This window comes from Pan troglodytes, chromosome 15, assembly GCF_028858775.2.
Source record: "Pan troglodytes isolate AG18354 chromosome 15, NHGRI_mPanTro3-v2.0_pri, whole genome shotgun sequence".
Lineage (NCBI taxonomy): Eukaryota > Metazoa > Chordata > Mammalia > Primates > Hominidae > Pan > Pan troglodytes.
The window spans coordinates 93,448,285-93,463,389 of NC_072413.2; the positions used below are offsets into that span (position 1 = coordinate 93,448,285).

Below are 15,105 nucleotides of genomic sequence, written 5' to 3' on the forward strand. Positions count from 1 at the left end.
TTAGAACTACAAAGGGCTTGGTCCTGGTGACACCACTGAGCTGTAGCCTGGCACCCTGGACTGCCTGAATGTGGCTGTTTTAAGACACCGCAGGTCAGGTCAGGTTTCCTGCCACTTGGAGCCACAGTAAAGGCAATGGCCTGATAACGTTGCTCTCTCAGGAGTGCTGATGCCTCCACCTGGGAGATGCTTGCGGGTGGGGAGCGTCCGTACGGAGCCCCGGGTTAACCCCCAGGAGCCGAGCTGACCTTTGTCAGTGTAACAAGCAAGCATGGACACTCCCTGTGCACCAGGACTCAGCAGACCGGGCGAAGTGAGCTCTCCCCAGATATCCGGAGGACCCGGCAACGGACCTTCCCCTGGGAGAGAGACTGAAACACCATGCCCCGCCAGTGGCCCACCCCAGCCACACCCAGTTGGCAGGACCACGGTTACCTCGATCTGGGGCAGGAAGGTGTGAAGGGAAGGCAGGTCCGGCAGGCTGGCAGTGACCTCCAAGAGCCGCTGGGCCAGGGCCTTCCACAGCTGCAGATCCTGCAGAGGCCGCTGGAAATGCTGCCACAGCTCCACCCCCGCGGCATTGCACAGCCTGGCGCTCTTCACCTTCAGGCTGCAAGGAGCATGGAGGGAGAAAATGAGGGAGGAGAGAGAGTGGGTTCAGTCCAGGGATGAGGCCTCCGCCAAGACCCTCAAGAGGCCCAGCATGCACTGCTCCCAGGGTGGGCCTTCTCCTATTTCAGTTGCTGGGAATGTCTGCAGCAGTAGACAGAAGATGTAGCTGGAAGGGACTTTGATTAATATCACTATGAAAAGGCATCAGCAGCAGGCCTGGGGTCTTCCGGAGGACAGACACTGGGGCTCCTTGGGACCTGTAGTCTCATATAATTTACATTCATGGGCAGGATACGGTGGCTCACACCTGTAGTCCCAGCACTTTGGGAGGCCAAAGCAGGGGGATCACTTGAGGCCAGGAGTACGAGACCAGCCTGGGCAACATAGCGAGACCCCATCTCTAAAAAAAAAATTAAAAAATTAGCCAGGCATCATAGTGCATGCCTGTAGTCCTAGCTACTCGGGAGGCTGAGGTAGGAGGATTGCTTGAGCCCAGGAGTTCAAGGTTGCAGTGAGCTGTGATTGCACCACTGCACTCCAACCTAGGTGACAGAGCGACAGCTGTCTCCAAAATAAATACATACATAAATAAAAGGCATGAGTGTTCTCTGATTCTATAGTAGGTATAAAGAGCTGGGAGTTTGGAGCCAGACAGGCCAGCTATATGACCTTAAGTGGCTCAATATTAACAAGCCTCAGTTTTCTCACCTATGAAATAGGCAACACAGTGCTCCTCTCATATAATCATTCTAAGTGTTAGATGAGATGACACATGGAGACATTATTCTTCCAGTAACAGAAGAATAATTCATTCAGACTGGCCCTCCCACTGAGTACAAAAACAAAAGACGAAAAAATTGCTTGATCAAAGTTTTAAAAAACAAATAATAGAAATGTGAGTCTAACCAACTTTGACCCTGAGGGCATTTGCCAATCTGGAAGAAATAGCTACAAAACTGAGTTAGGGTTTTGGCAGCCACTCAGGATAAGGGTCTGTCAAAAATGGGCAGACTCTGAAAACAGCACCTCACATGAAGCTGGGATCGCAAAGGTCCATGCCCTCAGGATAAAAGTGCACTGCAAGCAAGCCAGTCCAACAGACGGATGGCCCAGCTTCATGACCAAGGAATACAAGCCTTGAAGGTAAATTATGGAGACCCTAGACCAGTCCTGCCTGCCCCCAGGCACCTGGAAGAAGCAAACAAAACCCTTTCTTGAGTAAGATACCGTCATTCTAGGCCCATTTAATTTCTACGAATAATTTTTCAAACACAATGTCCAGCACCAAGTCATAGGAAACCAATACCTGAAATCTCAATGAGAGAAACCAGAGGGAGAGGAAGACCCTTGGCCACTCTGTCTCCCTGCCTACTTTGTGCACAGGAAATCCAACCCCCCAACCCCAGCCCGACCCCTACCTTAGCATCCCACGGGGGATCCAGGCCACTGCCCCAGTTTTATAGATGTAGGCCTGAGCATGCTGTGGGATGAGAGCCACACAGCAAAGGTAGGAGCTCCCTTTGTTCATTCTGAAGGAGCTCCCCGTACCAGGCAGAGGTAGGAGATGCACGACAGCTGCGTGGACAGTTGTACCATGTTCAGAACACCTCGGAGGCTCATGCAGTGAAGACAGGTAACAGACTTCAAATCAACACTTTGCTCGGTTCCACACAGGGAGGATACAGGGCTGCTGCATTTGCTAAACTAGGAAGCTGGAGGTCCTGCTGTGCCTGAGCCCGGGGGCTGAGGGGCACGTGGAGGCTGGTCTGGAGACGGCTCAGATGTTGAAGTCAGCATCCAAAGGCAGGGGAATGGAGTCTGTCTATTGAAAAGCCCTCCCTTTGGGCCATCACCCCTCCCCAGTGCTAACCTGCATGAAGAGTCATGATAGGATGGGTGGCTGAGCCACTAGCCTGGATAAATGCAAAGTTCAGGCCTCTTTCTGGGAGCAAATGCAAAACAGTCAAAGGGGACAGTGTCTGAGCCAAGTGAGAACCTCTAAAAGCCAGTCATTGAGAGGTGCAAAGAATGATTTAGAAGTTACTATGTTGCAGGAGAAAGCAAGCCCGCCTTCTGGAGATGGGGAAATGTGGGTTCCAGCACACCCTGAGTCCCACCACCCTTGGCCTTCCCAGATACCTCTGATACTCCTGGATGGCAGCGATGACACTATCAGAGAGTGGCTTCAGGTTGTGAGGGAAGACGATGAGCTCCTTCAGCTGGGCTTGCAGCCAGTCCAGCCGGGGCTCCTCCGAGGCCAGCGCCGCCCGTGTTGCCTGCAGCACATGACGACACCACAGTGGGAGGTGAGGCTCCTCAACAGGATAAGTGTGTGTGTGCAGGAGGGTGAGCGTGGCCAGTGGAGGTGGGCTAGGCTGGGAAGAAACTGTCACCAGGGGCAGGAACTGGGGCCCCACTCTTGAGCTCAGCCCCTGCCCTCCCATCTCTAGCTCCATGACCTGGAACTCAGCCTTTACTGTCTGTTGCTGGGCTACAGTTCTGCTCTTTATTGTCCCCTACCTCCCAGCATTGCCATGGCAAACACTAGCTCCTAATGGTACAAATAACCAATACTCAGGGGACACCAATGCCAGGCTGAGCGCCCTGGGTGTCGCATTCGTTTAAGCCTCACAACAGTCCTGAAAGGCTAGTCTCCGTGTCCCAATGTTATTTACAAGGAAACTTGGGCTAAGAGCTCTCTGATGGTTGCAGAGTCTGTAGATGGTGGAACTGACATCAGAGCAGGGCCTCTTCATACCTCTAAAGGTGCTTTGTGAACCCGGTTATTATTCTCGGCAGGCCTAGAAGCTATTTGCATGGACTGTTCCTAAGCTGCTTCACTTTAACATGTGCAGACACTCCAGACACAGCCTTTCCCTGCTGTCCTGGGAAGTTCCACGTTTGACCTTGATCTGCAGGACTCTCAGCCCCTTGCTTGGCCCTGCTCAGTAGGAGGCAGGGTGGGGTAGTAGAAAGTGCTGGGCTTTGCCACAACACAGAGCTGGCCTGGAGACCCACCTCTGTCTTTTCCTAGCTGTGCACTTTGGGCTGTTTCCTCATTGATAAATGGGGCCACTCTCACCAACCACATGGGTCGGGTGATATTGACAAGGCACTTGGTACAGAGCAGGGGTGCGTTGGTCCCTCCCCATCCCCAGCTCCCTCAATCCCAGGAGGCAGCCTTGTGCTTCTGCCCTTCTTGACCATACCGACCTCTGATCGATCCTCCATTCACAGGGAACCAGGGGCAGCTCCAATTAGGCTTAGCCTGGGGTGACCCACGGATGAACAGGGTTTAGAGTATTAAGCTCAAGGGAGAAAGCACAAATAGAGGGAAGGATTTTAGGCAGCAGCTAGGGCAATAGGGGCCACTATGTAGGCAGAAGGACACAGAATCTGCCCAGCCAGCCCTGTTCATTCTCAAAAATGTTCCTATCGCTATTCAATTAGTTAGCAAACGTAATGACGTCTATGAAAGTTTTCACAGAAGACCAGACACAGTTGGTTTGTGGGAACTGGCAGGTTGAAAATCATTCATGAAGAAGCCCAACACATCAGTGGTCAGGAAAGCTGGCCGGCCTGCAGGAATTCAGCAGGAAGGGCAAGGGTGCAGAGGGTGAGCAAGACCGGGGTCTGTCCCTGGAGAGAGGCCTGTCCAGGCCACTGGAAGGCCCATCATCAACTTGAGGCAGTGCTGGAACACCCAGGGCCCTCATTCCTGGGAAGGACGCTGCCCCATGGCTGGGTGGCCTGGCTAAGCATGACCTTTTTCTAGGCTCAGTTCCCTCCTTGTAAAATAAGACCACATCCCTTCCAGCTCTGACATGCCATGCTGGGACCTATAATGTTGTCAGGTTTAGTTTGCTGATTCCTTGGGAGGCTCAGGAGGGTGGACCCTGCCAGGTAGTTGCATTTCCTGACCAGACACTGGATAAGCCACAAATCCACCCTGACTTCAACCTTTGCTGCAAACAGTCTCCCTGAAACAGATGAGGGTCCTGTTCCCATCAGCAGAGGGATAACGCAAGTCATACCCAGCCCTCTGCTCTCTCGGGAGCATCCCAGGGTTGCAGTCCCAAGGGGGATGGATCCACTGATGTCTGGATTCCTGGTCTGTTCCTCCTGCTATGTTAATTTTCTAAAACTGGGAGCCTGAGCTGGCCCAGTGGTTGGAAGCATATGACCTTGAGTCAGATTGCCTGGGTTCAAGTTAAAATCCCTGTCTCCACCTATTGGATGTATAACCAACCACAGGCAAGTCTCCTAGCCTCTCAGTGCTTCATTTCACACATAACAGAGGTTGAAGTAATTTTCCGAAAGCCACTCAGTTAGCAAGGGGAGAAACTAGGACTTAAACCCAGCTAGTCTGGCCCCAGAGTCCCCATCCCTCACCACTGTGCCACACCACCTCCAAGGCGCATTGAGGCAGACAGTCCTAAAGCAGGGGACAGTTCCCTTTGGAGGAAGGTGATCACTGCAGGGTAACCTGTTCTGCTACAAGATCGAATGAGAAGACAGCCCTTTGTTTCTCCCTACTAAAAATATTTTTGCATATAAGCAAAGATTAGAAGGAAGAGAAAACATATAACAACAGTGGCAGAGTGCAGGTAAGATCTGGGATGGCTTCCCTTGGAGATATCTCCTCTCATGAAGTCGTGATCCTGAGTTAACAATAAATAAAGACAGAGGTGGGGAGGGCCGTTGCTTCTTATTTTAAAACTCTCTTTATCCACAAGTCAAGCTTCAGTTCGTATACCTCGGGGGAGGGGTGGGGAGCCTCTGATGGGATGTCGTGTCGGGGTCTGGGAAGCACCCCCCACCATGGTGGGCCTCTGCTGCTTGGCCTCCTAAAGGCCCATGTTTGTTCCCCATGATCTCCACATGAAGAGTTTCCCCTTCTGATCCAATATTCCCTGTTCCACGCAGAGGAAGCCCACACCTTATCCCACCACTGGGCAAGAGAGTAGCTTTGAGGCCCAAACCTGGCTGCCCAATCCCCCTCTGCTGTTATTTATTCACAGACCTACCAAGTGACTCTAGGGATGTTGGGGAAAAAAGTCTCTGCAGGTCCCAGCTTCCTCATCCAGAAAATGGGGATAAACACCCAACTTGTCTACTCCCCGCTCAGGGAGCTGAGATACCAAGAATCCCGGAGAAACAGAGTGAGTGTGCTCAGGGCTCAGCCCGATTCTCCATCACAGAGGAGGTCTGAGTGCCAGGACCCTGGGCACAGACAGCACCCTGGGCTCCACGACTTGGCCAAGCACGCTTACCGAGTAGCGTCTCCAGTGTGCCACCAGCTCGTCCTCGGTCCCCGCTTTCCCCGCAGGCTGCAGGCCCTCCTGGGCCAGCCTCTGCAGGACCATCCTGAACTCACTGAGCTCAGCCTCCAGCTGCTTAATCTGCTGCTCACAGGCTCCCCTGGACTGAAGCAGGCCCCGCAGCCGCTCCTCCTCCTCCTCCCAGAGGGCGCGCAGCTTCTCCAGAACTTTCCTCATCTCTTCCAGTTCTCCGGTGATCTTCTCTGCACCCAAAGGAGAGGTGTTCCGAATGACACCCACAGACTGCTCCTCCAGCCTCTCCAAAGACTCCTCGCCCCTGGGAAAATCTTTGGCAATGTCCTGAAGAGGGTAGAGGGGTGAGGGAAAAACAGGCAGGGAAAAAGAATACAGTTGCTGCATTTTCCAGAGCAGACCTGGGACTGCACTGCAAAACACTGATTCCTGGAGTCCCGCGTTAGAGCCAGAGAGGGGCCTTCCCAAGGGTTGGACTGTCTGCCTTAAGTAGCATGGACTCACCACCTGAGAACCCTATTCCTTCCCCATAAGTCTTTTTCAAGCCATTTGATTAAGTCGAGGAGAAAGTCTCTGTTGGGTGCTTCTGTCTTGAACACTTTCTGACATTTGTTTATCTTCCTTTCCATGCCTTCAGCTGGAAACAGTGTGGAGCCAAATAGAACCAAATGGCTCCGTTCGGTTTCATTGTATTTATTTGTGTGGTTATCTACCTATTTGGAATTGGCACCATCTTTTCCATTTATGACAGTGATATGTTTTCTTTCTAAATAAATAATCATCAGTTTTTTAAAAAATGAGTCCATTTAAATACAAATATTAAAGAAATAGTTCAGATACTGCACAGTTGTGGCAAAATTTATCAAGTGGTTCTTGAATTATTAAAGACATTTTACCCACTCAGTTTATGGAAGGAGTCAGAGGCTCATTGAAAGCCGTTCAGCAGGTGAAAAGTGGGGAGCCCACGTCTCCCGATGGCAGATCTGGTGCCTGCACCACGGTTCTTCTCCCTTGGCACCATTGCCATGTGGGCTGGATCGTTCTGTGCTGTGTGGGGCTGTCCTGTGCACTGTAGGATGGTTTTGCAGCATCCCTGGCCGCCACCCAGAGGCAGTAGCAGCATCCACCCCCTCTACCCTCTTAGGACATTGCCAAAGATTTTCCTCAGGGCGAGGAGTCTCTAGACACTGCCAAATGCCCCCCATTGGAGACCCACCAGCCTAGACCATGCTTCTGTGGTCCTGGGTTTCCAAATGCTCTGCTGGCCAGGGATTTCCATAAAGCCTCTGAGGACCCAAGCGTTTAGACTAGATTCCACGCTTCTCCTCACGGGGGTCTGTGGGCCATGGGTTCTTATATATTCTGTGGCACCAAGCACTGTCCTATTAAAGAAACTATGACATAGGTCAGGGCGTAGTGGTTCACACCTGTAATCCCAGCACTTTGGGAGCCCGAGGCTGGCAGATCACAAGGTCAGGAGATCGAGACCATCCTGGCTAACATGGTGAAACCCTGTCTCTACTAAAAATACAAAAAAATTAGCTGGGCATGGTGGCGGGTGCCTGTAGTCCCAGCTACTCAGGAGGCTGAGGCAGGAGAATGGTGTGAACCCAGGAGGTGGAGCTTGCAGTGAGCTGAGATCGCGCCACTGCACTCCAGCCTGAGCAACAGAGCAAGACTCCATCTCAAAAAAAAAAAAAAAAAGGAACTATGACATAGAACCCACCCTCTGTGACTGTCCCTAGGGTCCCTCTGGTTGAGACACAGCTGGGGATTACCTGCAGTGTGGAGAGGCGCTGCGTGATGGGCAGCTTGCAGTTCCGCCCCAGGCAGCCATTCACCTTCTCCACCACCGCCTTCAGCCACAGTTGGAACTCGTCCACGCCTGCCTGGTATTCCTCATGCTCCCGGGCCACCTGCTCCAGCAGATCTACCCGCTCCTGCGGGAGGAGGAGAATCACCAGCCATGAGGGTCCCCAGCCCAGACAGCCCAAAGGCCAGAAAGCCCGTAGCCTGCCTGGGTGTGTGTGTGTGTGTGTGTGTGTTAGCAGGGGGTGCAACCAACCTCCAGCCCTTTCTCTAGACACAAAGAGCTCTCAGATACTCTGTTCTGCCTTACAAACAATATGCCAAGAGAGTTGGCTTTGGAGACCAGAGCATGTTGGCACTGGGCCCTGTCACTATGCAGCTGGCTTTCTTGTTTGCCACATCCTAGGAATGGCATTCAAGACTGCGGTGCGGCAACAGCAACAACATTAGCACGACTACTACTACATCACACTGTCATTCTGAGCACTCGCCAAGGTGCTGGGCACTGCTCTAAGAGCTTGACATATATGAGCTCAGTGAAGTCTCCTGACCACTCCATAAGGGGGTACCATTACAGTCCCAGTGTGACAGATGAGGACACCAAGATACAGAGAGGTAAAGTGACTTGCCCAAGGTCACCCAGCTAGGAAAGTGCCAAGATTCAATCCGAGCTGGGCTGAATGCTAGAAACCAGCATTTCTAGCTCCATTACACAACAGTGTCCACAGGGTGTGCAAATCAATGGCAAGCTGCCCCATTTCCCCATGAATACGGTGATGTGTGTTGCATGGGTTGGAATCATCTCTATTTTCAGCCAGTCCCACCAAAGGTCTTAACAACACAGGGGCAAGATGATGTCCTGAGGGTGGCTGACATTTGGAAAAACGATGGTGTCCTGCTATGAGCCCCCACTGTACTCCCAGAGACTAGGTTTTTCAAAACATGCCCTGATCACAGTGCTGTCTCCCCATATCCCGTCATGGCTCCCCACTGGCCCCAGGCCCAAGTCCAATCCTTACAGCCTAGCACTTCAAGGACAGGTGTCCATGATGTAGCTCTGTGGTCCAGCAGTCAAGACCCTGGGGTTGGGATCCCACTGCCTGTGGCTTGAACCTTGGCCCCACCTTGGGTACCTAATTAAACCCTTCTGTGCCCAAGTCCCCTCATCCATATGGTATGGTTAATAACACCTGCCTCATTGGGAGAAAGTGAGATGAAATGGGCCAGAGCTCACCCCTAAAACAGAGCCTGGCAGCTGGTAAGCGCTTAACAACCTTGAGGCATTGCCGATTGTCTCCTGCCTTCTCCAAGCTCTTCTCACACCTCCAGCGGGTAACCACCTGCAGTACTAACCCCAGGCCCCCTTCTCACTCTGAGGCCATGCCCACTGCCCCAGGCTGAATTAACAGCCTTCCTTCTGAGTTCCCAAACCACTGGGATGCAACTTCATCACAGCAGTTGTCCATGGCATCGTCACCCACTGGGGGATCCAGGAGGTTCCTAGAAACAAGGCTGCCCCTGTTATTTCATCTCCCAGGGTCTAGCTCAGGGCACATCCTGTGAACGCTTCCTGAATGGCAGGAAGCACAAATCTGAAGTGTTTGCCATCAGAGGAAAGTTTCCAAAGTGAGCCAAGAAAAGGGAAAAAGGAGACTCATTTAATAAGCACCTATACTAGGTGTGCGTGGAACTTCAAAGAGTTATCTTATTTAACACTCAAACAATCACAAAACCCTCCTATTCTGCAAATGTCCGGACTGGAGTTGGGACATTGCAGAACTCTTTTGGTCTTCCAGAAAAGATTCCAATGGCAAGTGTCAGACTCCAAAATCATCGACTGTTTCTGTCAAGGGCCACCCAGGAAATGCTTTTAGCTTGGCCTGCCGTATGGAGCTACCCCACCGCCAGCATGCAACTTATGTTGTAGCCCATGAGTAGCCACAGATAATGTGAAAAGAATGGCCGCATTCCAATAAAACTTTAATTATGAACACTGACAGGTTTTTCATATCATTTTCACACATCAAGAAATATTTGGCTTTTCATTTTTTCCCAACCATTTGAAAATGTGAAAGCCATTCTAGCTCATGCTTATAATCCCAGCATTTTGGGAGGCTGAGGCAAGAGGATTCCTTGAGCCCAGGAGTTCAAGACTAGCCTAAGCAACACGGTCAGACGCCATTTTTACAAAAAATAAATAAAAACATTAGCAGGGTGTGGTGGTGTGCACCTGTAGTCTCAGCTACTCGGGAGGCTGAGGCTGAAGCTAGGAATGGGCTGGATGTGGTGTCTGAACCATAGCTGGCTGACCTCAGCTCTTCACCATGGAGCCAGGCCCTGTCCAGGAGGGTTCTGACCATCTGCAAAGCTAAGTCAGACATTCTCAGCTGGGAAGAGTGAACGGGTAAGTGCATCTGAAAAACCCCTTAGCTCTTTCACATATGCTTTTTTCTTCTTTGGGAAGCTCCTCACCGAATCTAGAAATATGAATTCATATAAACCTTGCAACCACCACTGCAAGTAGGAGAAACCATCCCCATTTTAGAAATGGGGAAGCCCAGGCTTAGGACCAAGCTCTTCAGTAGAGATCTGAGAAGTTCTCTCAAGGCTGGGCATGGTGGCTCATGTCTATAATTCCAGCACTTTGGGAGGTGGAGGCAGGAGGATTGCTTGAGCCCAGGAGTTCGAGACCAGCCTGAGAAACACAGTGAGATGGCATCTCTACAAAAAATTTAAAGATTAGCTGGGTTTGTGAAGGGCGCTTGTAGTCCCAGCTACTTGGGAGGCTGAGGCAGGAGGATCGCTTGAGCCCAGGAGGTGGAGGCTGCAGTGAGCTGTGACTGCACCACTGCACTCCAGCCTATCTCACCTGACAGAACAAGACCCTGTCTCAAAACAACAACAACAACAACAACAAAAATTGTTGAGCACTCCAACTGGGGTTGTGAAAAAGAGAAATAACATTGGAGGCACCATACATTCTTATTTAGAAACCTATTTTTATTTTTTATTTTTTGAAACAGAGTCTCACTCTGTTGCCTAGACTGGAGTACAATGGCCTGGTCTTGGCTCACTGTAACCTCTGCCTCCTGGGTTCAAGCGATTCTCATGCCTCAGCCTCCCAAGTAGCTGGCATTACAGGGGTGCACCACGATGCCTAGCCTTTTTTTTTTTTGGTATTTTTAGAACAGACGGGGTTTCACCATGTTGGCTAGGTTGGTCTCGAACTCCTGACCTCAAATGATCCACCTGCCTCAGCATCCCAAAGTGCTGGGATTACAGGCGTGAGCCACCATGCCCAGTCAAAAGCCTATTTTAAAGTTATAGTAACTGAAATAGCTTACAACTGGAATCAAGAAAGACAAAATTCTTACAAAACATGGGCCCTGCTTGAATCTGAAAGTGGAGCAAGCACAGGGGACAGTCCCCTTCATGCTTCCCGCCTGCAGCCCTAAGGATGGCTCCGGGGCCTCGGCAAGCTCCCCTGCTGGCTTCCCCTTCCTGCAGGGTTATTTAAATCCGTTAAAACTCTCCTGGAGCCTCCTCCATCAACAGGAAAGGCTCATTCATGAAACAAAGTGGGTCAGGAGTAACAGACAGAGGCTGGATGCTGGGCCCCTGGCCGCGCTGATGGTGATAGATGCAGCCGGGAGTGAACTCTCCCATGGAAGTGCCGGCCGTGGCTCCTAGTGTGTGAAGGATGAGGTGCTGGCACCCGGAGAAGTCCAGGGTAAATAAAAGTCTGTGTGATGGGGAGCAGGTGCTCAGAGAGGACCTCGGCAGGAGGGGCAGGGATCCAGCTGAGATCCGTGCCAGGCATAACAGTCTCAGGGCAGAATCCAGCCGTGCTGGAGAATGACAGGGTGACAAACGGGAAGGTGCTCAACCTTCTCGTTAGACCCAGTAATTACACCATCTGAGGCGGGCAGAGCTGTCAGGAATGTCAACACCTAACCAATTAACAAGGGTGGTACGGATTTATGCCTCTGCAAAGGGCTGCACGAGCAGCTCTGATTCATCAAAAGCAGCTCTGATTCATCACAAGCAGCTCTGATTCATGGCCAAGATGCCAGACAGACGCGCCTTCTGTGAGGGCCGCCACGGGAAGCAGCAGGGGTGAGGATGCTTCCATGTGCCTGCCTTTGGGAAGACTAAATCGGGATGAAAAACAAACAAACAAGCCCCTCCCCGCAGCCAGCCTGCCCTGTCTACATTTCACTTGCAAACACTGCGGGCTGACAACGTGCCATTGCTCCCCTCTGGGCTTAGCCTTGGCCCTAGTCAAGAATCTCCCTCTAGCAGGTGGTCACAGAGGCTCCAGTTCAGGGAGGACCCCATGGTGCTTCTGTGGTTCCGTCCCCATCAACCCTAGAGGCTGTGCTAATTAACATGTTGGACGTCAAAAATGGGTTTTCCTCGTTGGAGCAGTGGCCTGTTCTAGCATGGCAAGCAGTGGCAATGGGCTCTCATAGGTAAAAGTAGGGGCACTAACCTGAACCTAGAGACCAATCCCACCCCGAGGCCAGGCCTGGACCCCCAGGAAGGCACCAGGACAGATCCATCACTGGAGTCAGAGGACTGCCCAAGAGAGACCTTTTATGCAGGGGAGGTCTTCATCAAGCGTTCAGAGCAGGGACTGGGAGGCTGGGACCACCAAGGATCTCTGCAGGCTGCTAGGTATGTGGAGTGCCCACCCACCTTGGGATGAGGCTAGAATCCTCCCCCTTTGTCTGGGGCTGGAGGGCTGAGGACACCCAGGAGGTCAATGCCTGGGGCTGCATCCCACCTTGCTGATGAGGAGCTTAGGATTGAGTGGTTGGATCTCTGGCCAAGGGCGATGGAGAAGTTTGCCCCGCTCAGGAGCCTCTCAGGCTTCGGAAGAACATGGCACCCTCTGGATCCACGAAAGCTCCATCCATAGAATCTGGTGGATGCTATAGCTCCTCGCCCCATAAAAATGCACACTCATACCTTCCGAATACAAGATCAAAGAGGCTGCAGGGGTCCACGTGGCCCCTCCCCACCTACCCCTCAGTTCTCCCCATGGCCAACTTCTAGAGAGACAGGAAACACCTCCAGGGTACACCACAGCCCTCCTGTCTAAGAGCTGACCGGGCTCCCTGTGAGTGAGAACAAAGTCCTCAAGCTTGCAGTAAGACTTCATCAGGGGCCATGGCCTTCAGCCAACAGCTGAGAAAGCCAAAACTGAATTCACTTCTCCATGCAGGGTCCAGCCACCCCACAAACAACAGCGCCCCATTTCCACATTGGCGTCAGCATTGACCAGCCATCTGGCAACTCCAAGGGCTTCCACCATGGAGGGAGTCTCCCCCTCACCGCACCCCAAACATCCCCCATCACCGCTGTCTCCGCACATGACACAGCCTTCCATGCTCCTGCCCCAGGACACTGCCAGGCGGGCCTTTGCCTCTTGAGAGCCCTGGATGCAAGGGCTCCCTCTTCAGCAGCTCAAACCTGCCTTTCACTGTCCCAGCCTGACCACAGAAGCACCCGGGGCCCCAGCTCATCCTGATGGTCACAGGCGCAGACACTAACGCAGGACCTGAGGCGCAGCTGCAGGGAGTGCCACCTTAGAAGTCATCAGCACCTCTGGCTTTTTCTACTGGGCCGCTGGTGTCTGACGCACAGAATGTTTTTTAATCTAAAAAATTAGTCCAAAAGGCCAGGTACAGTGGCTCACGTCTGTAATCCCAGCACTTCGGGAGGCCAAGGCGGATCACCTGAGGTCGGGAGTTTGAGACCAGCCTGACCAACATGGAGAGACCCCATCTCTACTAAAAAATACAAAATTAGCCGGGCATGGTGACACATGCCTGTAATGCCAGCTACTCGGGAGGCTGAGGCAGGAGAATCACTTGAACCCGGGAGGCAGAGGTTGCAGTGAGCTGAGATCGTGCCATTGTACTCCAGCCTGGGCAACAAGAGTGAAACTCAGTCTCAAAAAATAAAAAAAAGAAAAAGAGTCCAATAACAACTTCTCCATCTACTTCATAAAAAGACTGGGGGAGCAGATGAGGTCAGAGACAGGAAAAGGTTAGAAAAAACAGCTCTCACTGATAAGAGCTGTGATGTCTGTAGCGTTTTGGATTGTGTGAGGGGAGAACCCCCTGGAATGAAAATGAGGCTCTTGGAGGCAATCATTTCGGCATCTGGGCCAGAATTGATGCTCACTCAGCACCCCAGCATCCACCCTCACTTACAAACATGCACACACACCCATGCACATACATGCAAACCTGCACACACACCCATGCACATACATGCAAACCTGCACACACACCCATGCACATACATGCAAACCTGCACACACACCAACAACTTTTTATCTCATCTCCTCCACACCCTGCACCAGGCGCTCTCTGCTGATTGGCACAAGCACCTGTTTCCTGTAAAGCCACAGCAAAGAGGCTGTGGAGCCAGGCACCTGTCCCAGCTGGGCCAGAGGGGCAGACCTGGAGAGAGAATTGCCATGAAGCCTGCCCATGCCACACGGGACTTGGCAGGGCCGGATGAGGGCCAGTTGGCTGCCTCTGCAAGAGCCAAGTCGAATCCCCGCCTTGCCCATCCATTCTGGACCTTGTGCAGTCTCCTGTAGCCTCCTGTGGCTCCTCTCTGGGGCCCTGCGGGTTGCTTGCCTTCAAACTGCAGGGGTGGAGTTCTCATTATTTCAACAGATAGTTCTGAGCACCTGCTGCATGGCAAACAGCCATTGTTGTTACTATTTATTCTCACTGCTACTGAGAGTAGAAGTCATTCTTTATATTGGCAAAATGCTTGCCAGTTTTCAAAGAGCTCACATGTAACCATACAGCCCCCACAACCTGGGTGCAGGTCAGGTGAGCTGCCCTGAGGCCACACAGCTGGGAAGCAGCAGTGCCTGGCCTGGAATCCAAGTCCCTTCCCAAGCGCCAGAGCCTTGTTCCTGGTGGATTTTCTAGCTCTGCTTATCACAGAGCTTATTTCCCTTAAACTGTCAGCATGAAGAACCCAGGAGACGTTCAGTTCCAGCGCTACAGCCAACTAGAGAGCCAGAAATGCCAGATAAAATGTAACATAACAAACACCGTTTCAATGCAGACCCACGTCACACCAAGGGAAGGGATATTCCCATGGGCCAGAAGTAAAGATGCCCAGGAAACCACCCTGTTAAGCTCACACAGGTTCCTGAAGTCTTGGTTACTAAAAGCTTGGGTTTAATGCTCAGGCTGGAGTAAGAAGTGAGACTTTGGGCTCAGAGGCAACAGAGACCACAGCAAAAAGACAGAGCCTCAAGTGGCTGCCCGCCCCCACTAGCCAAAGGGTGAAGTAGAAAAAAAATATTGTTACAAATGCAATCTGAGAAGGAAATGTGTGTGTTTTAGCCTGGGCC

General features: G+C 51.9%; 2 protein-coding genes across 9 annotated transcripts in view; both read right to left on the reverse strand.

Moving 5' to 3' along the window:
* The window catches only part of SYNE3 (spectrin repeat containing nuclear envelope family member 3), a 109,758-nt gene that overhangs the window by 42,710 nt on the left and 51,943 nt on the right, over positions 1–15,105 (reverse strand). For all 8 annotated transcript variants that reach the window (XR_010151022.1, XR_010151023.1, XR_001709312.4 and 5 more), the window contains exons 5-8: positions 7,685–7,846; positions 5,886–6,233; positions 2,752–2,888; positions 436–610 (exon numbers count right to left, since the gene is read on the reverse strand). Coding sequence is in view for 5 of the 8 variants with exons in the window: in XM_054666277.2 (XP_054522252.1) it covers positions 436–610; positions 2,752–2,888; positions 5,886–6,233; positions 7,685–7,846 (822 nt within the window). In the remaining 3 variants the exon portion in view is untranslated. The remainder of the gene's footprint in view (positions 1–435; positions 611–2,751; positions 2,889–5,885; positions 6,234–7,684; positions 7,847–15,105) is intronic.
* Positions 13,978–14,756, reverse strand: LOC100613492 (uncharacterized). The gene is given in 1 exon segment (XM_063793110.1): positions 13,978–14,756. A coding segment is annotated over 1 exon segment (480 nt). The 5' UTR covers positions 14,544–14,756; the 3' UTR covers positions 13,978–14,063.